This window comes from Ranitomeya variabilis, chromosome 3, assembly GCF_051348905.1.
Source record: "Ranitomeya variabilis isolate aRanVar5 chromosome 3, aRanVar5.hap1, whole genome shotgun sequence".
NCBI lineage: Eukaryota > Metazoa > Chordata > Amphibia > Anura > Dendrobatidae > Ranitomeya > Ranitomeya variabilis.
In genome coordinates this window covers 537,410,323-537,436,503 of record NC_135234.1, presented here as the reverse complement: position 1 = coordinate 537,436,503, position 26,181 = coordinate 537,410,323, and the positions used below count along the sequence as shown (strand labels likewise).

The 26,181-nt window shown below is 44.5% G+C and overlaps 1 protein-coding gene across 2 annotated transcripts in view; it reads right to left on the bottom strand.

Moving 5' to 3' along the window:
• ERCC5 (ERCC excision repair 5, endonuclease) overlaps positions 1 to 26,181 on the bottom strand; it is a 105,070-nt gene that overhangs the window by 76,844 nt on the left and 2,045 nt on the right. For both annotated transcript variants that reach the window (XM_077297055.1, XM_077297054.1), the window contains exons 2-9: positions 21,871 to 21,989; positions 20,422 to 20,597; positions 20,199 to 20,320; positions 20,021 to 20,113; positions 18,830 to 18,890; positions 18,446 to 18,589; positions 14,974 to 15,181; positions 11,989 to 13,035 (exon numbers count right to left, since the gene is read on the bottom strand). In XM_077297055.1, coding sequence (XP_077153170.1) covers positions 11,989 to 13,035; positions 14,974 to 15,181; positions 18,446 to 18,589; positions 18,830 to 18,890; positions 20,021 to 20,113; positions 20,199 to 20,320; positions 20,422 to 20,597; positions 21,871 to 21,958 — 1,939 coding nt within the window. In that variant the 5' untranslated portion in view covers positions 21,959 to 21,989. The remainder of the gene's footprint in view (positions 1 to 11,988; positions 13,036 to 14,973; positions 15,182 to 18,445; positions 18,590 to 18,829; positions 18,891 to 20,020; positions 20,114 to 20,198; positions 20,321 to 20,421; positions 20,598 to 21,870; positions 21,990 to 26,181) is intronic.

Below are 26,181 nucleotides of genomic sequence, written 5' to 3'. Positions count from 1 at the left end.
ACACCATTCTATCATATAGACCCCTCAAAATGACTTCAAATGAGATGTGGTCCCTAAAAAAAATGGTGTTGTAAAAATGAGAAATTGCTGGTCAACTTTTAACCCTTATAACTCCCTAACAAAAAAAATTTTGGTTCCAAAATTGTGCTGATGTAAAGTAGACATGTGGGAAATGTTACTTAAGTATTTTGTGTGACATATCACTGTGATTTAATTGCATAAAATTCAAAGTTGGAAAATTGCGAAATTTTCAAAATTTTCGCCAAATTTCCGTTTTTTCACAAATAAACGCAGGTAATATCAAAGAAATTTTACCACTATCATGAAGTACAATATGTTACAAGAAAATGTCAGAATCACCGGGATCCGTTGAAGCGTTCCAGAGTTACAACCTCATAAAGGAACAGTGGTCACAATTGTAAAAATTGGCCTGGTCATTAACATGCAAACCACCCTTGGGGGTGAAGGGGTTAAAGGCTAGTGACCCCTTGGATGTGAAAAAACAAAAAAAACAACTTTAACCCCTTAATCCCATATGACGTACTATCCCGTCAAGGTGACCTGGGACTTAATTCCCAGTGACGGGATAGTACGTCATATGCGATCGGCCGCGCTCACGGGGGGAGCGCAGCCGATCGCGGCCAGGTGTCAGCTGACTATCGCAGCTGACATCTGGCACTATGTGCCAGGAGCGGTCACGGACCACCCCCGGCACATTAACCCCCGGCACACTGCGATCAAACATGATCGCAGTGTTCTGGCGGCATAGGGAAGCATCGCGCAGAGAGAGGGATCCCTGTGTGCTTCCCTGAGACCCTCGGAGAAAGGCGATGTGATCGCGTTGCTCCGAGTGTCTCTTACCTCCTCTCCCTGCAGGCCCCGGATCCAAAATGGCCACGGGGCTGCATCCGGGTCCTGCAGGGAGGTGGCTTACCAAGCACCTGCTCAGAGAGTGCTGTGCAAACTGTCAGATCAGCGATCTGTGATGTGCCCCCCGGGACAAAGTAAAAAAAAAAAAAAATATTCCTAAAAAAAAAAAAAAGTACACATACTTAGTATCGCCGCGTCCGTAATGACCCGACCTATAAAACTGTCCCACTAGTTAACCCCTTCAGTGAACACCGTTAAAAAAAAAAAAACGCTTTATCATACTTCCGAACAAAAAGTGGAATAACACGCGATCAAAAAGACAGATATAAATAACCATGGTACCGCTGAAAACGTCATCTTGTCTCGCAAAAACGAGCTGCCATATAGCATCATCAGCGAAAAATAAAAAAGTTATATAGTCCTCAGAATAAAGAGATGCCAAAATAATTATTTTTTCTATAAAATAGTTATCGTATAAAAGCGCCAAAACATTAAAAAAATTATATAAATGAGGTATCACTGTAATCGTACTGACCCAAAGAATAAAACTGCTTTATCAATTTTACCAAACGTGGAACGGTATAAACGCCCCCCCCAAAAGAAATTCATGAATAGCTGGTTTTTGGTCATTCTGCCTCACAAAAATCGGAATAAAAAGCGATGAAAAAATGTCACGTGCCCGAAAAGGTTACCAACAAAAACGTCAACTCGTCCCGCAAAAAACAAGACCTCACATGACTGTGGACCAAAATATGGAAAAATTATAGGTCTCAAAATGTGGAGACGCAAAAACTTTTTTGCAATAAAAAGCGTCTTTTAGTGTGCAAGGCTACGTTCACATTTGTGTTGTGCGCCGCAGCGTCGGCGACGCAGCGCACAACGCAAACAAAAACGCAGCAAAACGCATGCACAACGCTGCGTTTTGCGCCGCATGCGTCCTTTTTTTGATTGATTTTGGACGCAGCAAAAATGCAACTTGCTGCGTCCTCTGCGCCCGGACGCGTGCGCCGCAAAACGCAAGTGCGACGCATGTCCATGCGCCCCCATGTTAAATATAGGGGGGCATGACGCATGCGGCGATGCTGCGGCGCCCGACGCTGCGGCGCAGACCGCAAATGTCAACGTTTACTAACAGCTGCCAATCATAAAAATCCACTATAAAAAAACGCTATAAAAGTAAATCAAACCTCCCTTCATCACCCCATTAGTTAGGGAAAAAAAAATAAAATGTATTTATTTCCATTTTAGGGTTGGGGCTAAAGTTAGGGTTGGGGCTAAAGTTAGGGTTGGGGCTAAAGTTAGGGTTGGGGCTAAAGTTAGGGTTGGGGCTTGGATTACATTTACGGTTGGGATTAGAGTTAGGGGTGTGTCAGGGTTAGGGGTGTGGTTAGGGTTACCGTTGGGATTAGGGTTAGGGGTGTGTTTGGATTAGGGTTTCAGTTATAATTGGGGGGTTTCCACTGTTTAGGCACATCAGGGGCTCTCCAAATGCGACCTGGCGTCCGATCTCAATTCCAGCCAATTCTGCGTTGAAAAAGTAAAACAGTGCTCCTTCCCTTCCGAGCTCTCCCGTGCGCCCAAACAGGGGTTTACCCCAACATATGGGGTATCAGCGTACTCAGGACAAATTGGACAACAACTTTTGGGGTCCAAGTTCTCTTGTTACCCCTGGGAAAATAAAAATTTGGGGGGCTAAAAATCATTTTTGTGGGAAAAAAAGATTTTTTATTTTCACAACTCTGCGTTGTAAACTGTAGTGAAACACTTGGGGGTTCAAAGCTCTCAACACATCTAGATGAGTTCCCTGGGGGGTCTAGTTTCCAATATGGGGTCACTTATGGGGGTTTCTACTGCTTGGGTACATCAGGGGCTCTGCAAATGCAACATGACGCCTGCAGACCAATCCATCTAAGTCTGCATTCCAAATGGCGCTCCTTCCCTTCCGAGTTCTGCCATGCGCCCAAACAGTGGTTTACCCCCACATATGGGGTATCAGCGTACTCAGGACAAATTGTACAACGACTTTTGGGGTCCATTTTCTCCTGTTACCCTTGGTAAAAAAAACAAATTGGAGCGGAAATAAATTTTGTGTGAAAAAAAGTTAAATGTTCATTTTTATTTAAACATTCCAAAAATTCCTGTGAAACACCTGAAGTGTTAATAAACTTCTTGAATGTGGTTTTGAGCACCTTGAGGGGTGCAGTTTTTAGAATGGTGTCACACTTGGGTATTTTCTATCATATAGACCCCTCAAAATGACTTCAAATGTGATGTGGTCCCTAAAAAAAAAAAAAATGGTGTTGTAAAAATGAGAAATTGCTGATCAATTTTTAACCCTTATAACTCCCGAACAAAAAAAAATTTTGGTTCCAAAATTGTGCTGATGTAAAGTAGACATGTGGGAAATGTTACTTATTAAGTATTTTGTATTTTGTGTGACATATCTCTGTGATTTAAGGGCATAAAAATTCAAAGTTGGAAAATTTCAAAATTTTCGCCAAATTTAATTTTTTTTCACAAATAAACGCAAGTTATATCGAATAAATTTTACCACTATCATGAAGTACAATATGTCAAGAGAAAACAATGTCAGAATCGCCAAGATCCGTTGAAGCGTTCTAGAGTTACAACCTCATAAAGGGACAGTGGTCAGAATTGTAAAAATTGGCCCGGTCATTAACGTGCAAACCACCCTCGGGGCTTAAGGGGTTAAAGATGATTTCAGGGAATTAGGCTGCAAGCTGAAAGCAAGGACCTCCAAAGTGATATTTTCCGAAATACTGCCTGTACCACGTGTCACGCCAGAGAGGCAACGGGAGATTAGGGAGGTTAATAAGTGGCTCAAGAATTGGTGTAGGAAGGAGGGGTTTGGGGTCCTGCAGAACTGGGCCGACTTCTCAGTGGGCTACAGGCTCTATGCTAGGGACGGGCTGCACTTCAATGGGGAAGGTGCAGCCGTGCTGGGGGAGAAAATGGCTAGAAAGTTGGAGGAGTGTTTAAACTAGGGATTGGGGGGGAGGGTATTCAATTTTTAGGAGGGGAAGATAGTGCAAATAGAGACCTGGGCACAAATAAGGAAGTTGGGGGTGGCGGTGGCATGGGGGGTGGAGTTAGATCAATTAATAATTTAAGAAAGAATAGAGGTACAGAGAGGAACATCAAGTGCATGTATACTAATGCCAGAAGCCTCGCCAACAAAATGGACGAATTAGAATTAATGTTGTTGGAGCATAATTATGACATGGTGGGGATATATGAAACATGGCTGGATGAGAGCCATGACTGGGCTGTTAACTTGCAGGGCTATAGCCTTTTCAGATAGGGGTTTGTTATAAATCTCCAAAAATAATGGAAGCAATGGAGAATATCCTCGTAAAGCAAATAGATGAAGCTGCGACTCAAGGAGAAGTCATTATTATGGGGGACTTCAACTACCCTGAAATAGACTGGGGAACAGAAACCTGCAGTTCCAGCAAAGGTAATCAGTTTTTGACAACTATGAGAGACAATTACCTTTCACAACTGGTTCAGGACCCAACAAGAAGGGGGGCACTGCTAGACCTAATATTAACCAACAGGCCAGACCGCATATCAAATATAAGGGTTGGGGGTCACTTGGGGAATAGTGATCACAAAATAATAAGTTTTCATGTATCCTTCAATAAGATGTGCAGTAGAGGGGTAAGGCTAGTTTCACACTAGCGTTTACCTGATCTGCGGCAGGCTGCAGACTTCCTCCGTGAAGCCCCGCCCTGGGCTGCACCTCCGCCGCTAGCTCCGCCTACTTCTGCATGCGGCCCGCATGCGACCTCCGTACCTATCTTTAACATTAGGTACGCAGGTCGTGCTGCTGTATGCGGAAGCTGCCGCATGCGTCGTTTTGACGATGCGGTGACCAGCGTAGGACGCAGCCTGTAGCATTTTTTTTTTCCGCATCGTCAAAACGACGCATGGGGCAGCATCTACATACAGCCGCACAACCTGCGTACCTAATGTTAAAGATAGGTACGGAGGTCGCATGCGGGCTGCATGCAGAAGTAGGCGGAGGTGCGGCCGAGGGCGGGGCTTCACGGAGGAAGTCCGCAGCCTGCCGCAGATCAGGTAAGCGCTAGTGTGAAACTAGCCTTACACGGACACTAAACTTCAGGAGGGCAAATTTCCAATGGATGAGATATGATCTTGGTGCAATCAACTGGGACGATATCCTGAGACACAAAAATACACAAAGAAAATGGGAGACATTTATTAGCATCCTGGATAGGACCTGTGCACAGTATATACCGTATGGGAATAAACATACTAGAAATAGGAGGAAACCAATATGGCTAAATAGAGCTGTAAGGGGTGCAATAAGGGACAAAAAGAAAGCATTTAGAGAATTAAAGGAAGTAGGTAGTGAGGAGGCATTAAATAAATACAGAAAATTAAATAAATTCTGTAAAAAGCAAATCAAGGCAGCAAAAATTGAGACAGAGACTCATTGCCAGAGAGAATAAAAATAATGCCAAAATATTCTTTAACTATATAAATAGTAAGAAACTAAAAAATGAGAGTGTTGGCCCCCTTAAAAATAGTCTGGGGGAAATGGTGGATGAGGATGAGGAAAAAGCCAATATGCTAAATGACTTTTTTTCATCAATATTTACAGAAGAAAATCCCATGGCAGACAATATGATCAGTGATAACAAAAATTCCCCATTAAGTGTCACCTGCTTAACTCAGCAGGAAGTACGGCGGCGTCTAAAAATCACTAAAATTGACAAATCTCCGGGCCCGGATGGGATACACCCCCCAGTACTGCAGGAATTAAGTACAGTCATTGATAGACCATTATTTTTAATCTTTAAAGAGTCCATAATAACAGGGTCTGTACCACAGGACTGGCGTATAGCTAAAGTGGTGCCAATATTCAAAAAAGGGGCAAAAACTGAACTCGGTAATTATAGGCCAGTAAGCTTAACCTCTACTGTGGGTAAAATCCTGGAGGGCATTCTAAGAGATGCTATGCTGGAGTATCTCAAGAGGAATAACCTCATGACCCAATATCAGCACGGGTTTACTAGGGACCGTTCATGTCAGACTAATTTGATCAGCTTCTATGAAGAGGTAAGTTCCGGACTGGACCAAGGGAACCCAGTGGATGTAGTGTATATGGACTTTTCAAAAGCTTTTCATACGGTGCCACACAAAAGGTTGATACATAAAATGAGAATAATGGGGATAGGGGAAGATATGTGTAAGTGGGTTGAGAGCTGGCTCAGGGATAGGAAACAAAGGGTGGTTATTAATGGAGCACACTCGGACTGGGTCGCGGTTAGCAGTGGGGTACCACAGGGCTCAGTATTGGGCCCTCTTCTTAACATATTTATTAAAGGGCCACTGTCACCCCCTCCAGCCGTTATAAACTAAAAGAGCCACCTTGTGCAGCAGTAATGCTGCAGTCTAACAAGGTGGCTCTTTTAGGCTAGTTTCACACTAGCGTTAACTGCAATACGTCGCAAATGCGTCGTTTTGCCGAAAATACGCATCCAGCAAAAGTTCTTGCTGGATACGTTTTTTCGTCATAGACTAACATTAGCGACGCATTTGCGACGCATTGCAAAACGTCGCGTCCGTTTTGCGACGCTTGGGCGTGTGGTAGCGGACCGTCGGGAGAAAAAAACGTTACATGTAACGTTTTTTGCTCCCGACGGTCCGCTTTTTCCGACCGCGCATGCGCGGCCGGAACTCCGCCCCCACCTCCCCGCACTTCCCCGCACATCACAATGGGGCAGCGGATGCGTGGGAAAAATGCATCCGCTGCCCCCGTTGTGCGGCGGAGACCACGCTAGCGTCGGGAACGGCGGCCCGACGCACAGCGACGGGTTGTTCCCGACGCTAGTGTGAAAGTAGCCTTAGTTTTTGCTTCTGTTATTCCCTCAATAAAGCGTTTTATAATTTTCCCCAAATACCTGTCTTTGTACCTGGAGGCAGGTCTGAAGCCTCCTCTGTGAAGCGCCCAACTGCCGTCACTCATCTCTTCTGGGGCGATGGTCGCCGCCCCCTGCGCGCTGTTTTTCTTAAATCCGGCGCCTGCGCTGTGCGTGCCTGCCTCGGGCTTGCGCAGTGTTCATTGGCCGTCATAGCTCAGATGCCGGGTGCCTGACTGCGCCTGTGCAGGCAGTGCGGCCACCCTGCTACTGAATCCCCGCCCCACACTGTTATGCATTATGCACAGTGCGGGGCTGGGATACCTGGGCATGCGCACTGCGCTGTTTAGACGCTCCCCAGGTCCCCCGCCTTTCAGCTTTGTTCTTTGTGGCTGTTCCAAACGCCGGCAAGGAAACCTGTATATTCCGGCAACGCTGGAAGGCGGGGGAGCGTCTGAACAGCGCAGTGCGCATGCCCAGGAATCCCAGCCCCGCACTGTGCATAATGCATAACACAGTGCGGGGCAGGGATTCAGTAACAGGGTGGCCGCACTGCCCGCACAGGCGCAGTCAGGCACCCGGCATCTGAGCTATGACGGCCAATGAACACTGCGCAAGCCCCGGGCAGGCACGCACAGCGCAGGCGCCGGATTTAAGAAAAACAGCGCGCAGGGGGCGGCGACCATCGCCCCAGAAGAGATGAGTGACGGCAGTTGGGCGCTTCACAGAGGAGGCTTCAGACCCGCCTCCAGGTACAAAGACAGGTATTTGGGGAAAATTATAAAACGCTTTATTGAGGGAATAACAGAAGCAAAAACTAAAAGAGCCACCTTGTTAGACTGCAGCATTACTGCTGCACAAGGTGGCTCTTTTAGTTTATAACGGCTGGAGGGGGTGACAGTGGCCCTTTAATGACCTTGTAGGGGGCATTCAGAGTAGAATTTCCATATTTGCAGATGACACTAAACTCTGCAGGGTAACCAATACAGGGGAGGACAATTTTATATTACAGGATAATTTATGTAAACTAGAAGCTTGGGCTGATAAATGGCAAATGAGCTTTAATGGGGATAAATGTAAGGTCATGGACTTGGGTAGAAGAAATAAGATGTATAACTATGTGCTTAATTCTAAAACTCTGGGCAAAACCGTCAATGAAAAAGACCTGGCTGTATGGGTGGATGACAAACTCACATTTAGTTGCCAGTGTCAGGCAGCTGCTACAAAGGCAAATAAAATAATGGGATCCATTAGGAGGCACAGATGCTCATGAGGAGAACATAATTTTACCTCTATACAAGTCACTAGTGCGACCACACTTAGAATACTGTGCACAGTTCTGGTCTCCGGTGTATAAGAAAGACATACCTGAACTGGAGCGGGTGCAGAGAAGAGCGACCAAGGTTATTAGAGGACTGGGGGGTCCGCAATACCAAGATAGGTTATTACACTTGGGGCTATTTAGTTTGGAAAAACGAAGGCTAAGGGGTGATCTTATTTTAATGTATAAATATATGAGGGGACAGTACAAAGACCTTTCTGATGATCTTTTTAATCATAGACCTGAGACATGGACAAGGGGGCATCCTCTACGTCTGGAGGAAAGAAGGTTTAAGCATAATAACAGACGCGGATTCTTTACTGTAAGAGCAGTGAGACTATGGAACTCTCTGCCGTATGATGTTGTAATGAGTGATTCATTACTTAAATTTAAGAGGGGACTGGATGCCTTTCTTGAAAAGTATAATGTTACAGGGTATATACACTAGATTCCTTGATAGGGTGTTGATCCAGGGAACTAGTCTGATTGCCGTATGTGGAGTCGGGGTGGAATTTTTTTTCCCCATGGTGGAGTTAACTCTTTGCCACATGGTTTTTTTTGCCTTCCTCTGGATCAACATGTTAGGGCATGTTAGGTTAGGCTATGGGTTGAACTAGATGGACTTAAAGTCTTCCTTCAACCTTAACAACTATGTAACTATGTAACCTGGGCTTCCATAACACCTCAGCAGTACCACAGACTGATTGCCTCAATGCCACGCCGCTTTAATGCAGTAATTGATGCATAGGGAGCCCCGACCAAGTATTCAGTGCATTTACTGGACATACATTTCAGCAGGCCAACATTTCGGATGTTAAAATCAAGATGGTGTTATGAATTATTCTAGTTTACTGAGATAACGACTTTTGGGTTTTCATTGGCTGTAAACCATAATCAACATTAACAGAAATAAACACTTGAAATACATCACTCCATTTGTAATGACTTAATCACATTTTGTATTGAAGAACTCAAAATAACTTTTTGATGATATTCTAAGGCTATGTGCACACGTTGCAGATTGGGGTGCAGAATTTTCTGCAAAAAATCCGCATCTCCTGGCAGAAAACGCAGGTGCAGATTTGACGCTTTTTTATGCGGATTGTATGCGTTTTTTTACCACTGTGGATTTCTATAATGGAATGGTTCAGAAACGCTGCAGATCCACAGCATTTTTCATGCTGAATTTTCCGCACCATTAGCACATTTTTTTTTCTATTGATTTATATTGTACTGTAAATCACTTTGCGGATCTGCAGCGTTTCTGCGTGGAAAAAAATGCAGCGGATCTGCACTAAATCCGCATTGTGTGCAAACAGCCTAATTTTGTGAGATGCACCTGTATTTCCCTTTGAAGGGGATAGAACATAAAAAAAAAATGAAGCTAAGCCATGTCCCCGCTCCAAGATCTCAGCCAGAGCGCTCGTCTCAGAGTTTGACAACACTGACATCTTGCTGCCACTCTCACGGATTCTGCAGAGGCATCTGCTAGGAACCCTGTTGCCTTCTAGAGATTTAGAGAAGCTAGGATGTCCTCTCTGGGAGTACCTTTGGACAGGTGTTCCTCCTGCTGCCCCAGCCAACGGTACATCGATCGGGCCACACAGGTAGATACGGCGTTGGTATTCAGTAAAGATGCCGAGGTTTCCCATGATTTCCTCAGCAGCCCATCCATCTTGCATTCCAGAGGGTCCTTCAACTGTGAGGCATCATCAAATGGAAGTGTGGTCTTCTTAGTTACCAGAGCAATCTGTACATCGACCTTTGGAATCTCTGACCAGTATGATGCCCTCTCGTCGTCCACAGGGAACTTGTCCATCTCTGCTGGAATGGTCAGCCTCTTTTCTGGAGATTACCACTCTGAGATCAGGTCCCAGATGTTTTTATGAATGGGAAATACCTGCTTCTTCCTAGAATGGAGACCCCCGAACATTTATTCCTGTACCATCTGGGCAGTCTTCTAAACCTCAGTCTCCATGGTCGTCCTTACTGCCGTGAGGAGTTCCTCTATATCACCTGGGAGAAATAATATCTCTCCTGTTGAGACCTCTGGGTCCAGGATTAATTCGCCTTCGTCCAGAGGTTCGTCTGGGATAGATGTTTCATCCTGAGAGTCATCATCCCTTTCCTCCTCTAAATTAAGCTTCCTCCTTTTAGCTTCTGGAGGGACACTGGGTGAGGGTATGGCCGGGGAAAAAGCAGCCCGGGAGGTTTTTATCTCCTGTTGGATTAGGCCATTAATTTCTTCCATCAAGTATGGTTGCTCTTTCCTGATGACTTTCTCAGTGCACTCTTTGCATAATGTATTCTTATGTGAAGGGGCCAGCTTTTTTGTACAGACTGCACATCTCCGTGAACTCTTGGACTTGCTTCCTGGTGCAGGTTCCTTGTCCCCCTACAAGAAAGGGGAGAAGGAATAATAAGGCTCAAAACCTGCACACAGGGAATGGACTTTCACTGGGGCCGGGAGGGTTCTGGGATATGCAGACACAGAGCGAGAGGATCCTGACATCTCCATGCTGTTTACCACACAGTGGTCCTACGTTAGATGCCTTCCTTGTCTGGGGCTCTGGATTAGAGGAGCTCCTCCCTCCCATGTCCAAGTGTAGGGTGGGAAGGGGCATGCCGACACCATCTGCACCGTAATTTGCCTATGTGTTCCAGCGTAGAACGCAAAAATCCTCTCTGCATGCTGAAGCTGGCCAGCGTGTGACGCTACATCATTCCGCCGGCTTCAGACCCGGAAGTCTTCACACGTGCACGCCCAGCGCGACACGCTGCTCTAGATCCACAATGCCGGAGGAGAGGGGGCTGGAGAGCTCAGAGAGGTCTGCAGCTGAATAATCCCCCACAGAGCTTACCCGAATGTGGGGACTGGAGGGGAAGGGGGGGGGGGGGTGTCGGGGTTTTGAGTCCAGAATGGAGACGGGAGCAGTGCTCGGGGAGGAGGGGCAAATCTGGTTCCCTGCTGCCCGGCCTGAATCTCTTTCCCCCCACCGATGACTGGTGCCAGCACAACACACCGTGGATAACCTCTTCATCCCTAGTAGGAACAGGAAAGAAAACTGAGGGGGGGGGGGGATGGGACGTGGGAGGGGTTATTTATCCTCTTTGGTATTTCCTCTCCCTATTAGGAGAGGGGTAACATCGTCCGGTGTGCTGTCGTGGGGGGTTACTAAAAAAAAAAAAAAAAAAAAAAAAATACATTTTTTTCTCAACACCAGTAAAATATTAAGATAAACTAGACCAGCTATGTATCGCTGTAAATTGTACTGACCTGAACAATCATGATGCCTGGTTATTTGTCTCAGACAATGTACACCATAAAGCCATTCCCAAAAAGTCAGAATTGCGTATTTATGCCATTTTACCACACTTGAAATATTCTCCTCCCATTTTCCAGTACACTGTATGGTAAAATTAATGGTCTAATTCACAAAGTGCAAAAAAAAAACAAGCCTTCATAGGTCTATGTGGACAGAAAAAAATATAAATAAAATGAAACGAAAATGTAACCAAAAAAAGGCCATTTCGGGAAGAGAGCTTAAAAAGGTGTAAAAAGATCCAAAATTGTTCTTTTTTTTTTTTTAACTTGACAAAAACCTGGCATTCTAATAGGGGTGTGTACACTTTTTATATCCACGGGAGAAGTAGTGTGTGGTAAGGGGTGGACACGTAGATAAACAGAGTAGACCGTGCATGGTTAACCCTTTCCTCCCCCAGACCCGATTGGATATTATCTGCTATGATGGAGAATGTGTTACTTTTTTAGTAAAGCAGTAAACCCTTTTAACAAATTCTATGTAACACTATCAACATAATCAAGTTGAACTAATAAATAAGAGGCCACTGGAACAATACATAACATATCAGATGAAATGCACTTACTATTAGAGTCTGAATCTATTTCTTTATCTCTGTCCGATTCTTCATCAGGTGCAGGTATGCTTTCTGGAGTCATGGGAACATATCCTACATCAGGAACATTTGCTGAAGATACTTCTTGACAACAAGCCTTCTCCTCGCCAGAGGCCTTCTGCTGTGGTGGCAGTAGGACTTCCTGCCCCTTGTCTTCAGGCAATAATACAGGAAAATCTGGCACGGACCGTGACGAAGAAGCTAAAATATTGAATGGGAAAGACGTGTTCATGGGATTAAGCATAGGAATCTCCAATGAACCGTAAAATACAGGAGTAATATTCCATGGAGATGAATTACTGCTCTTAAGGGAAGGTTGTATAGAGGCCGGTTTGTTAATATTGCTGGATGCACGTGTATCCCATGATTGGAAAAGATTTCTCTTGGCCTCGTGCCAAACTGGTTTTTTGTTGTCTACTTCGGTAACATTTTGTTTGTGACGTAGCCGATCCAGGTTTGTGATAGAAACCAAATTATGGATTATGGATTCACCACTGCCATCTGTAGACCTGAATTGCCCAGAGCTTGTTTGAGATCTACCAGGGGGAGTTTTCTCTTCATTCGCAATAACAAAGGGTTCAACTTCCTCATCTGAGCTGCTAACTGCCAAAACCTTGGCTTTAGGTTGCTCTACCTCGACCACATTTTTCTCAACATGCCTTTTCCTGCTCAAGCCCATTTCATCTTCAGCAATAACCTCCTGAATCGCTTTCAGGGTTCTGGGCGAGACACTGCCATCTACGGCCTCAACAGACTCGGATGAATTATCGGAGCTTTGTGTTGTCCCACTGACATGGAGTTCCTCATCAGAGATGCTCTCCATCATGGCTTCCTGTATAGCAAGAAATGTTCTTGGGGATGGTGGTGCCTCATCTGGAACATTATCCTGTGCCTTCTTAGGTTTATGAGCAGAAGCTAGCTTCATATCAAGGTAGGTTTTTGGTGCATCACTAGAACTACAGGGTATTTCTCTCTCAGGCATATTATCTTCCTTATCTTCTGCTTTTGACTGAACTCCTAGAAAGAAAAAAAAAAAAAAAAAAAAAAAAAGAAAGTGGTAAAAACATTTCTATGCAATAAATGTTAAAAATAACTAGAATTACTAAGATTAAAGGGTTTGTTCAAAACAATATTTTATTGCACAAACTTGCCTACTGAATGCCCCACTTCTGCTGGTACCTCCACCCACCGGTATTCCTGGCTTCCTCTACCAGTGTGGAACCCCTGCAGCCACTCAGCAAACCCTGATTGGCTTAAAAGGGAATCTGTCAGCAGGTTTTTGCCTTGTATGGGAATAGGAGAGCAACATAATATAGGACAGGAGACCCCGACTCCAGCAATGTGTCATTTACTGGACTGCTTGGTACAGTTTTAATCCGTTTAGAATGCAGAGCTTTGTGTAATACTGCCCACACCCCTGACTGTGCAGTGTCAGCAAGCTGCTAATCAGTGGTGAGGGCAGGGTTATAGATGAACCTGATCTGTCTGCACATGAGAAGTAGTCATGTAGAGTTCATCTCCTGCTGATAACACACTCATTGTATGTAAACTACAACACAACCCAGTAAGGCCTCTTTCACACTTCCGTCTTTTAGCTCCCGTCGAAATCCGTTGATTTTTGAAAAGACAGGATCCTGCAAATTTTTCTGCTGGATCCTGTTTTTTCCCATAGACTTGTGTTAGCGATGGATTGTGACAAATGGCCATCCGTTGTGCACTGGATCCGTCAGAAAATCGCTGTCCGTCGGGCGGAGAAAACGTTCAGAGGAACGCTTTTTCTGCACGTCGGAAAATCGCTCAGCGACGGGTCCTGCGCTGCCTGTCATTGGCTATAATGGAAGCCTATGGACGCAGGATCCGTCGCTGAGCGTCAAAAACAGGAATCCAGCGACGTATCCGGTTTTTCTATTCTGAGCATGCCTGGAAGGATTTTCTAGTCAGGGGAATCTCTCTCTCTCTCCATCATTTTTGACATTCAAATTCAGGCAGCGCCTAATTCAACGCATCCGTCAAAAAACTGGATGCGTTACATCCGGTTTCCACTATTTTTCGGACATCCGTCGATACCTCGCAGTGACGCATTCTGACGGCCGCCAACCGATGGAAGTGTGAAAGAAGCCTAAGCGACACATACCTGCAATCAGGCTCTCAGTGACTACATTATGATGCTCACAGATTACATACTAAAAACCGGCAGGGAGATTCTCTAAGCCAAGCCATTCGGTCAAAGCTGAAAAAACAGTTTCTTCACTCCTTCTCCTCCAGAATGTCATGGCTGCAGACTACTGATTGACTTCAGTGGGCACATGTCCCCCAGTGGAAGAGGAAATGAGGACACCAGCAGGGCCCCTGGGAAGTGATGCGGAGCAGTGGTAGGAGTCCAGCAGGTGAATCATTTTTTTTTTTTCTTTCTTCCAATTTTAAAATTAAAATATTCTGGTGTCCAATCCTAGGGGTGGTCTCAAAGAAAAATCCCCTCATATCGAGGCATTTGGATATCATAAAGGTCTTCTGCTCAGAGACATAATGGACGGTTTCTCTGCAAATATGGGTCTAATTTTGGCAAACTTGAGCCATCCTACTACACAAAGCCCCCATTCATCTGAATGATCACCAAGCAATAATACATCATTTCTTCTGAAGCACCAAATGACTGACTGGCACCAGCTATTTGCAAGGAGCGGCAGACGCATTTTCAAGAGGTTTAATAGATTAATAAAAGCATTTGACTTTCACCATAAAAATCAAATGTAATGCATTAAAATAAATTTCAATTTGTAAAAGCAGTGCTAAAATTAATAATAGAATTTGATCATTAGAAAGTTGAAGACAAACATAAGGTTTACAATATTAATGAGGTGTGTGCAGTAATGCGGAGAATCTCCCTTCCTACAACCTGATGTGGTACAGCTGGCGCTGTTCCTACCAAGCACTTGCTGCCCTGTGTACTTATACCTTTAATTAGAATATAATGAGACGTGTCCTCTGAGACCAGACGCCGCGTTTCAACCTCTTTCATAAATCCACCTTCTGTTTCAAACTGAGCGCGGACCTCCCCGATGCACTGCTGGTTCATCTCTTTCCGCACATCATCGAGGCACCTGTTCAAGTTATTTTTTTTCAGCAATCCTTTCAGCTGATACTGGGAGAAATCACTGGAGTCCTGAAAAGAAGGCAGAAGAGCATCACCATAGCAGAAGATGAAGACTGCCCGCAGACTGAACAAACTACTACTGTTTTAAGGCAAAACAATATGGATACTGGAAATCATCATCATCTACTGTTATGCGTTTTACAACCGAACCAGAAATTTATCCAAAACACGGCAACATTTACGTCTAGTGACCTAAAAGCACTGGCCTCATTTTATAAGATTCTCAAGAAGCAAGGGATTTTTAGTGTTTATTATTTACTGCTTATTGTCTTAGTATTTGTATTGGCCACCTCTGCTATACTGTAGAGCAGTGCTCCCCAACAGCCATGTTTTCAGGTTTTTCTAAGGCTGCTTTCACACTAGCGTCGGCCCGACGTACCGACGCATACTGTGAATAAAATGCCCGTCGTTGGCAGCGGAAGCAGTCTTAAGAAGCTTCCTCTGCTTCATTGTAAGGTCCGGGGAAGAGGGGGCGGAGTTTCGGTCGCGCATGCGCGGTTGAAAATGGCGGTCTCGATGCACAAAAAAACTTTACATGTAACTTTTTTTGTGGCGGCGGTGCGCCAAAACACGACGCAACCGTCGCACGACGGTTGCAACGTGTCGCAATGCGTCGCTAATAAAAGTGTATGGAGAAAAAAAACGCATCCTGCAGGCAACTTTGCAGGATGCGTTTTTTCTCCACAACGAAGCATTGCGACGTGCAGTGCCCGACACTAGTGTGAAAGTAGCCTTAATAATGCCCAGGTAATAATTTCATATTCCATCTCCTGTGCCATACTGACTAGATCCTGAAAACATGATCTGTTGGTGGCTTTTGAGGACTAGCATTGGAGGACATTGGTGAAGAGTATGTGAGCGCTGCTCTTAAGCCAACTAGATCGGTGGGTTCTGCCAGACCCCGGGGTCACTGAGCTTTTTTGATGCTGCAGAATCAACGCTGTGTCTTGTCAGTGCATGGGAGAGAGCACATGTCCATACAGCAGCACAACGATACCACTGGTCTCAAAGGTCAGTCTTTATGAGAGCACTGCCACCAGCAAGATGGGAGGAAGGGGAGCGGTGCACTCCTGAAGAAAACAGGAACAACCCTTTAAAAACCACAATGTGAACAAGGCTCTAGTGTAAGAGATAGTCTGAATAAAAGCCTTTCAAGGACATCTTTACTGTAAACATAAAAATATCTTGTTTAATAGGCTTTTAATCAGATCAGCTCCAAAAGTCCATACAGTTCTACAGCAATTTCAGGATTCCTAAAAATACACTAAACTGGGTCAAGGAGAATCAAGCAACAATCCATCAGAACAGACGGGATGACATTTTGGTTTCCATCCAGCTCCTCAATGTCTTTATCCACCAAACAAAAACAACTAGGTGCACGGATACTTCTGATGCTGGACACAAGCCGTATATTCCCCACACACAGCCGCAGCAGAAACAGACACAAGAGTCTGAGGTGCAAAGGTGATGTGCCCAAGTGCATGACTCCAGATCATATAACAATTGGGCAGAGAAAAGGGAAATGTCACGTTTGGCTGGGTCAAGTGAAAATACAAAATACAAAAACACTTTATAAAATCTGTGTGTGTGTCCAGATCTCGAGTAACTAAGAAATACTAGAAAATTAATCCACACAGAATTATGGACACAAATGTGTTCACAATATAACCCCTTGTCACGTAGCCAAAGTTTTTTTTTTTTCTCCCAATTTCATTCTTTTATCTTCATAAATACTTTTTTAAATCCTTCATTCGACATAGCTGCATATAGGCTTGTATATTGTGGGTATTCTTTATTTGTTAATAGCACCACTTCGTCAACTACATAATGTAGTCTCTATACTCAGACCAGTGACTGAAATCGGGACACTGCCGGGGGCAATAAAGTTCATTTTCTCCCTGCAGCGATCAGCGAAGTGAGGGCCCCAGGCAGGTTAAGAGTGTTTTTTCTGGTGACCGGTTCCCTTTAAGTAAACGGCATGTAGATGCACACTGGCCAAAGGGCAAAAGAACACACTTCCATTTTGTGAATCAGGGCCTTTTGTGACATTACAGTACATAATGGGAATCATCCCTAAAGGTATATTGTAGGCCTGGAGCACAGATGCAGTGTCCACCTAGCCTTTCAGCTATGTCTATTCCTGGCAGATGCAGGCAAGTTTCAGCTGTATAACATAGCCATCATCAACATATTTGGGGCACGCTCAGCGCCTGAGCCCGCTACATACCCTCCAAGTAAGTTATAGAAAAAAAAAAAATCAGACTAATCTCTCCTCACATCTTTCATCCTAGCAATTGTGGGCAGGAGTTGGCTGTATAACAGCTGCCACATGTGAAGGGGACTCTGCTCCTCCATAACAACCGTGGCGTGATGTACACTTGCTCAGCATCAGATTGAGTCGGAATGACTGCCTGGGGGTCCGATGTCTAATGGTATGACAGCAACTTCCTTCACTTCGAGACAAGTAGAGCCCCCATATATTCTGGCAACACCTGGCTAAACAATCAGATAATATATATTTCAGACAAGTATAGGAAAGCTTTGTGAGAGCTGCAATATTAAAAAGGAGTCCCTGATGATTTACCAATATACAAGGACAAATAGAATGTTTGAGACATCGCCATTTCATGCATTATGGTCCAGTAGCCTCATCAGGGAGACCATATTAATACACATGCAGGTGGAGCCATCTGGTGGCACGTTATAGAATATTTCTATGCAGTTGGTTCACCTCTAGTGATGAGCGAAAATGCGTTACTGGAGCATGCTTGGGTGCTAACCAAGTGTCTTCGGCGTGCTCAAAAAAGATGTTCGAGACCCCGCGGCTGCATGTCTCACAGCCGTTAGACAGCTCAGCACATGCAGGGATTGGCTGCTTCTTAGGCAATCCTGGCATGTGTTACAGCTATTACTGTATTACTGTTACAGCTATTACTGTTACAGCTATTACTATAGTGTTACTATCTAACAGCCGGAGACATGCAGGCGCGGAGACTCGAACATATTTTTGGAGCACGCCGGAGACACTTGGTTAGCATCATGCTCGGGTAATACCTTATCAGAGCACGTTCGCTCATCACTAGTGACCAGACATGTTATATGCCTTTTACGCGGGAAAAAAAAAAAAGTTTCATGTAACTGATAGATTTATGCTAATTTTCAGATAATATTGGTATAGGAGACAGACTGGACTAAGGTGTCACCTTGCTTATAGGAGTTTCATCCTTTCTAATGGTGTATTTTATGTATGGCCGATGAGTTTAGTATACATACCTCTGGCATAGCTTCATATAAGGTCCTCCTACGTTTCGCAAATTCCTTCATGTCAGTCAGTATCTCATGCTTTACCTCCGCAGGCAAGCTACTAAAGTCCTCGGAGTCTATGTCCACAGAATTAGGATTAGCCAAGATTTCATCCTATACGTACAAAACACTAGTTACAGTACAGAACACATGGGAAATGCAAGACCGTGACACTCTGCAGTGAGGTCTACAAGTGCCAGCAGTGTCCTGTGAATGTGGAGAGCAGGTTGGCCACAAGGAGACACAAGGCTAGATTTGTGTAGGATATAGTAACCCCTCCAAACGCAGTCACTGGCTCAAATCACAAACACTAGAAAAAGTACTGCATCAAAAAAAAAAAAAAAAAAAAAGTACCTGAAGTAGTCGTTTTTGATTCATTCGTTCTTCCCATTCCTTTTCTTCTTCCTCTTCGGAACTATAAAAAAAACAACAAAAAAAACAAAAAAAAACAGGTGAATCAACTATCAGTCTACACATAACAGGATTTATCGGGGCGTATTGGGAAGGGAATGATGAATGTTTGGTCCTTTTTTCGTTCTTGGACTGGAGCTTTAGAATTCTATCAGGCTTCTTCTCTGGTGAATTGTCGCATAGTATGCCAGACACCGAGCCATCTTCATATACACAATATATCTGGTGCCGCAGCTCAGGACATGTTAATGGCGCAGATCTGCAAAACCAGACCCAGATCACAAGCACAAGGAGAAGAGTGCTTGACAACTGCCAACGGGGCCGTGAGGCACCACACAGGAACAAGCACTTTTATTTTCAACAGAGCGTCCAAACAGGTGGAGCCACCGAGATCACATACTGATGGGCACATCCTGGCTGTAGGTCATAAAGTAGTTTAAATAAGGTAACCGGATAGTGGACCCCTGGAACTCCAACTAATCCAGAGAATGGGGCTCTGGAGTTCAGCCCTTTAGATAAAGGATGGAGCAGTGGTGCACATGGGGGACCATCATTCCTTTCAAACTTGGCATTGGAGGGTCTCGTTCTCAGGATTGGTGGGAGTCCCAGCTGTGACACGCCTGACGAACAGCAAAATATCACAACTTAAGTGAAAAATGGAACAGCTGAGCATTAGGAATTGGTATTAGAGGGGTACCCTAGTAAGAAATTGATAGGTTTGAACTTGTCGATTAGTGTACTTCTGCCCACTAAGACCCTCACAATCACCAGGAGCAACTTCTGCCCCATCCCCCAACTGCAGGAAGTAACGATTGAATAGAGCACTAAAGTACATGTTCATTATCAATGGGCTGTTCGGAATAAAATTAGTCCGGGACTGCCATCTTCAACAGTCCTACAGAACGTGGATTGAGCAGTATGGCCATGCTCGATTGCTGCTCCAATCAAACGAAGCACAATAGCCTCTTGTTCTCGTCATCAGTGGGGTCTCAGAGGTTGGACATCCACCAATTTAGGAACTATGAAAGGTGATAACTTCTTCTTAAAGGAATGCACTTTTATAGTAAGAAAAATGGTTCAAGCAGCAGCAGATGAGGAACAGATAATAAACCTAAAAGTTTTATTGCAATTTACCTATTTCTCTCATCCTCCTCCAAGGGAGGAAGGGCATAAATATCGTCTTCTTCCTTCTTCCGTACATGTGAGAGGCTCGGATAGTCTTCATCGCTTTAAAAACAGAAGAGACATTGATAGACTTGTAGCCACATTAGAAAGTGTAACACCAGCGCTGCCTGACACTAGGGGCACATACCTCTGCTTAGTCCCAGATAAGGCAGCTTTAATAGCTTGTCTTTTTAAGAAGGTTTTCAGTAACTTCTCATTCGTTTTCTTGGCCTCACTAGCTGCTGTATCTTTCTTCTGTCGTCTTTTTGCCTAAATTTTGAGAGAATACAGAAAATTGCCTCTTTGTTCAGTATGGCTAGTCATTTGAGAACAGTATCAGTTCTCTTCACTACGAAGAAGCAGATACTTACTAGAGTCTGTTTCTTTAGGAGCGGTGCTTCTCCGTCAAACACAAATATGGGCCGGATTCTGAAGAACAACAGCTTACACAGTCGATGGAATAAGGTGAGCAGATGAGCGTTCTGCATGGCATTCCCATGACGATCCCTTGCGCCTTTTATCGCTTGATTCAACCAAATGCTGATATCTTAAGAGATTGTTAATGAAAATACTATGATTCCCACATTACACAGGGAGAAAAGGGAGCGAAAACACGGATAGGTTTAATATTAGGCAAAATTCACATGAACGGATTAAAAAAAAAAATAGATTTGTCCGATTTTCAGAAAGTCACCATATGGCATTCGTTTTTATATATCAGACATTGATAAAATTTACAAGACCAAAAAAAAAGTTACAAATGTTAATAATTGCAATAAATTTTAAAAAAAAAAACCCTTAAGAACTGGATGCTGTATGGGATCCAATCTTTTTTTTGCCTACCAAAAGACTTGACTAAATGAATGTTATCTAGAGTATGAAGACACTACTGCATGCTGAGAATTTTTTTTTCACGCAGCCTAACGGAATAACACTGGTCTGAGTGCTGACCATGTGAAGTCCATTTTTTTTTTCACGGACACGAAGATACGATCGTGTAAATGTCCCCGTACACGCAGTGATGGCTGAGAAAGGAATCTGGTCAATAATTACACCATCAGTAAAACTGTGGCTTATTAAGGCAGATGCCAGGAAATTGCAACAACATGCCAATTTGCCAAAATTTTACAAAAAAACCCAGACATAAAACACCATCACAATTCTGTAGTAACCACACCATTTAAAACAAAGTTTGTCTAGACTGTGTGAATAGGCCTTAAGGTAGGCTTTAAGTAGGAAGGTGTAAAGCCGCAGTGCCAGAGGTTCAATATACGATGGGAAACCAAAAGAAGTGAAGATGCGGTTTTATTCATGAACGAATTTCAAGGTAATCCAACCTCTTTATCAGGATACCCACTGTGGTTTGTCCAGATGAAGAGGTTGGATTACCTCGAAAAGCATTGACCAATAAAGCCGCATCTACACTTCTTTTGGTTTCCCATCGTATACTGAATCTATGGCAGTGCGGGGAATGGTCATCGACCTAGGCCCATTATCGGATGCGAATCCAGTCAGGGACCAACTAAGCAAGCAAAATAATTCTACAAGATTGTATCATGGAGATAGAAGGACAGTTTCCCTCAAAATACAAGAAATAACTGGTCTTTGCAGTTCATTTTTCTCTCTTACACATTTGCTCCTTTGTAATTAAAGTCTCATTATTCCCGTACTATTCAATCTTTCTTCATTACATGATAATATATACTAAAACGACGCAATATCTGTACACGATAATAGCTTGTAATGCGTTTATTTAAAATCTTGGTGGAGGAAAATTATGTGTAAGACTTGCATGTCATTTCGATATATTGCAAGGATACCAACAGCGAGGATTTTCCCCTCCAGAGTCTCTGGATTTATTGGCCTTCCAGAACATTCAAGAAGCTTCCAAAGTCCTTGAACTCCCATGATGACATATGTGGCGTCCTTATAGATTCACCTACAAATAAATAGATGGCAATATAGATAATAAACATGTGGCTATAGATTAAAAGAGGTTTGCAATTCACTGCTGTGATTTATAGAAATATTACTGGACATAGATAGGTGTACGTCTTCCCCCTGTACGATGTTGACCATTCATAGACAGGCAGCAACAGTGAAAGGAAAGAAGACCACCCACAAGCATAGCTTAAAACAGATCTATCAGTGTGTGAGATGTGTAATGACAGACTGCCCTGATCTACTCCAGTGTGGGGGAAGAGGCTGTGCAGCGGAGTTTAGCTGTGTCACAGTACAAACCCTTCTGTCAGCTCTACTACTCTTAAATAACTGCTGCTGTACTGCTGCTACCCACAGTGTGTGTCCAGAGCTGAGAGATCAGTGTCAGTATCACACTTATGTCTATCGTGCTCACAGAAACTAGCAATCGTTCTGCACAGAGATCAGAGAAGGGTGTCATTATATCTCACAAAGGAGTGGCCCAGGACAGACAGGTAACTTCTGCGCAAGGTGTAATGAGTAATAACAGTCCTGGCCTTTCGGTGCAGACACAGTATGAGAAGCAGGGGTGGGGAGAATTGGTGCAGACACAGAATGGGGAATGAGGAGAACCTGTAAGGAGACAGTATGGGGAATGAGGGAGGACCTGCAAAGAGACAGTATGTGGGAGCGATGGGGGACCTGTGAAGAGACAGTAAGGCAGTTTGTAGAGTGGGGGGGAATCTGTGAGGCGATAGTTTGGGAGTGTGGAATATTTGAGGGAACAATATGAGGAGTGGGAGGGAATATGAGAGCAAACTGGATGGGGATGTAAGAGGAGATTTTATAGAGGGCAAGGGGGAGGAAATGTGAGGAGACGATTGAGGGAAATAATGTGAGGAGACATAGGGGGAAGAAAAGTGTGAAAGGGCACAGAATAGAGACTGGGTAGTATGGGGGCAGTATGATGACAGGGGCACAGTATAGAGAGACTGTGGACAGTTTGAGAGGACAGTGTGAAGAGGGGGCCCAGTATGGAAAGGAGAGGGACAGTGTGGGTGTGTAGGGATCACAGTGAGGGGAAATTATTTATTCTGGGGCCATAGTGTAGGGCAGATATTTTTATTCAGGAACATAATAATCACGCTGCTATCTAATTTACTGACGGTGGTTCTGGTGATGTATTCTTGTGGCGTTATTGATTCTAATCCTGTACACATGTAACAATCCATAACTTGTAAGTTTACATGATACATGGTCATGTTAATAAAGCATTAGGATGTTTGACAAGTTAAGGGTTACTACATTTATATTAGAAGCATTAACCCCTTTGCTCAAAAGCCTGTTTTCACCTTCCTGACCAGGCCAATTTTTACAATTCTGACCACTTTCACTTTATGAAGTCATAACTGTGGAACGCTTTAATGGATCCCACTGATCCGGTGACTTTTCTCGTGACATATTCTACTTTATGAGAGTGGTAACATTTATTTGATATGAATTGCTTTTATTTGTGGAAAAAGTTGAAATTTGGCGAAAATTTTAAAAATGTTGAAATCCTCAAACTTTAAATTTTCATAGCCCTTAAAATCAGAGAGTCATATCGCACAAAATAGTTATTCAGTAACATTTACCACATGTCTACTTTATATCAGCCCAATTTTTGAAACTTTTTTTTTTGTTAGGAAGCTATAAGGGTTAAAAGTTGACCAGAGACTTCTCATTGTTTACAACAGTGTTTGCAAAACCATTTTTTTTTTTTTAAGGGACCACATCACATTTGAAGAGACTGAGGGGCATATGTGACAGAAAATACCCAGAAGTGACACCATTCTAAAAACTGCACCCCTCAAGGTGCTCAAAACCACATACATGAAGTTTGTCAACCCTTCAGGTGCTTCACAGGAGTTTTTGGAATGTTGAAGGAGAAAATAAACATTTACCGTATTCAAACTATAAGACTGACTTTTTTCCCAAAAATAAATAAATATATATATATATATATATATATATATATATAGAAGCGGAGGGCACCACTGATTGTGGGAATTAGGGGCTCACCATGGACAAAAGAACACTAAAGACTGAGTAGAAGAGAAGATCATGTCCATACAATTGGGAGCAAACCCAAAAACATATTAGAATATTCAAAAAAGGTAAGGCTTTTATTTATTTATAATAGCACAGCAAAAACAATATCACACAACACAATTAAAACCAATTAAAAATGCAAAATGCAACACACAAAAAAACAAAGCAGTCATCTCCTAATATGGGGAAGATGACAGACCACATCCCTGCCCTCTCCAACAAATGGTTATAAATATAAAGTGCAGTAAACTGGACTGAGATGTAAAAGCCCAGGACCCCTAGTAATAGTAAGTGAGAATGCAGGCAGTGCATGAATGTTATCATTAAATAGATAAATAAATATTTATGCATATATTAGGCTCACAAAACTGAAAGCAAAAACCCACCTATTTGAAAGTGTATAGCAGGGCCAACCTGTATCACAGTACCACCTAACCCACAAAATAAGCCAAGGAAAGAAAGTTTTCCTTACAGGAGGTAGTTGATAGACAAGGATACACCAAATGGTGGTCCGAGCCTAGGTGGAATGATGCAGGAGCCAATAGAGGACAAAGCCATATCATATAGGAGAGGGAAAAGGGGTGTGGGGGGCAAACCCACGCGTATCGCCGCAACTGTGGCGGCTTCCTCAGGGACAGAAAATAGCTATTTTCCCGGTCCCGGTCCGACGCTCAAGGGCGATGAGCACACTCCCTTCTCAGGCTGGTGTGTCTCAGGTCCTGCTCTCTGCAGGCACTGCGAAGCCACCTTCCCTGAAGGCCCACGTGGCCATCTTGAGACTGGGGGTCTCCATGGAGACCATCAGGACAACGCAATCGCATTGCGCTATCCTGATGGAAGCGCGCAGAGAACTCATTCCCTGTGAAATACTCCTCTATGTCGCTGTCACTACTGACAACAGCATCACAGGGGTTAAATGCCCGCTATCGGTGCTATCGGGGTATAAGCTTTCACACAGAACTGACACCTGCACCGGATCGACGCAACACTCATTGTGAGGCCGCATGATCATGGACGGCGCATGTCGGGAAAGGGTTAAAGGAGTTGGCCAACGTGATGTATCTGCAGTCATTCTATGTGACTTTAGACTTCGGAATTCTCACAGTGAATGCACTGCACGCCGTCAGGATTCTCTGGGGTCAGTAGTGAGGAGGTCATGCATCCTGAGTATACAGTGTGGTGTCGGGCAGGCAGCCGGCGGTATACAGTGCGGCGAGGCAGCCGACGGTATACAGTGCGGCGAGGCAGCCGGCGGTATACAGTGCGGCGAGGCAGCCGACGGTATACAGTGCGGCGAGGCAGCCGACGGTATACAGTGCGGCGAGGCAGCCGACGGTATACAGTGCGGCGAGGCAGCCGACGGTATACAGTGCGGCGAGGCAGCTGACGGTATACAGTGCGGTGAGGCAGCTGACGGTATACAGTGTGGTGAGGCAGCTGACGGTATACAGTGTGGTGAGGCAGCTGACGGTATACAGTGTGGTGTGGACAGGCAGCTGACGGTATACAGTGCGGCGAGGCAGCCAACGGTATACAGTGCGGCGAGGCAGCCGACGGTATACAGTGCGGCGAGGCAGCCGACGGTATACAGTGTGGTGTGGACAGGCAGCCGACGGTATACAGTGCGGCGAGGCAGCCGACGGTATACAGTGCGGCGAGGCAGCCGACGGTATACAGTGCGGCGAGGCAGCCGACGGTATACAGTGCGGCGTGGACAGGCAGCCGACGGTATACAGTGCGGCGTGGACAGGCAGCCGACGGTATACAGTGCGGCGTGGACAGGCAGCCGACGGTATACAGTGCGGCGTGGACAGGCAGCTGACGGTATACAGTGCGGCGTGGACAGGCAGCTGACGGTATACAGTGTGGTGAGGCAGCTGACGGTATACAGTGTGGTGAGGCAGCTGACGGTATACAGTGTGGTGAGGCAGCTGACGGTATACAGTGTGGTGTGGACAGGCAGCTGACGGTATACAGTGTGGTGTGGACAGGCAGCTGACGGTATACAGTGTGGTGTGGACAGGCAGCTGACGGTATACAGTGTGGTGAGGCAGCTGACGGTATACAGTGTGGTGAGGCAGCTGACGGTATACAGTGTGGTGTGGCAGCTGACGGTATAC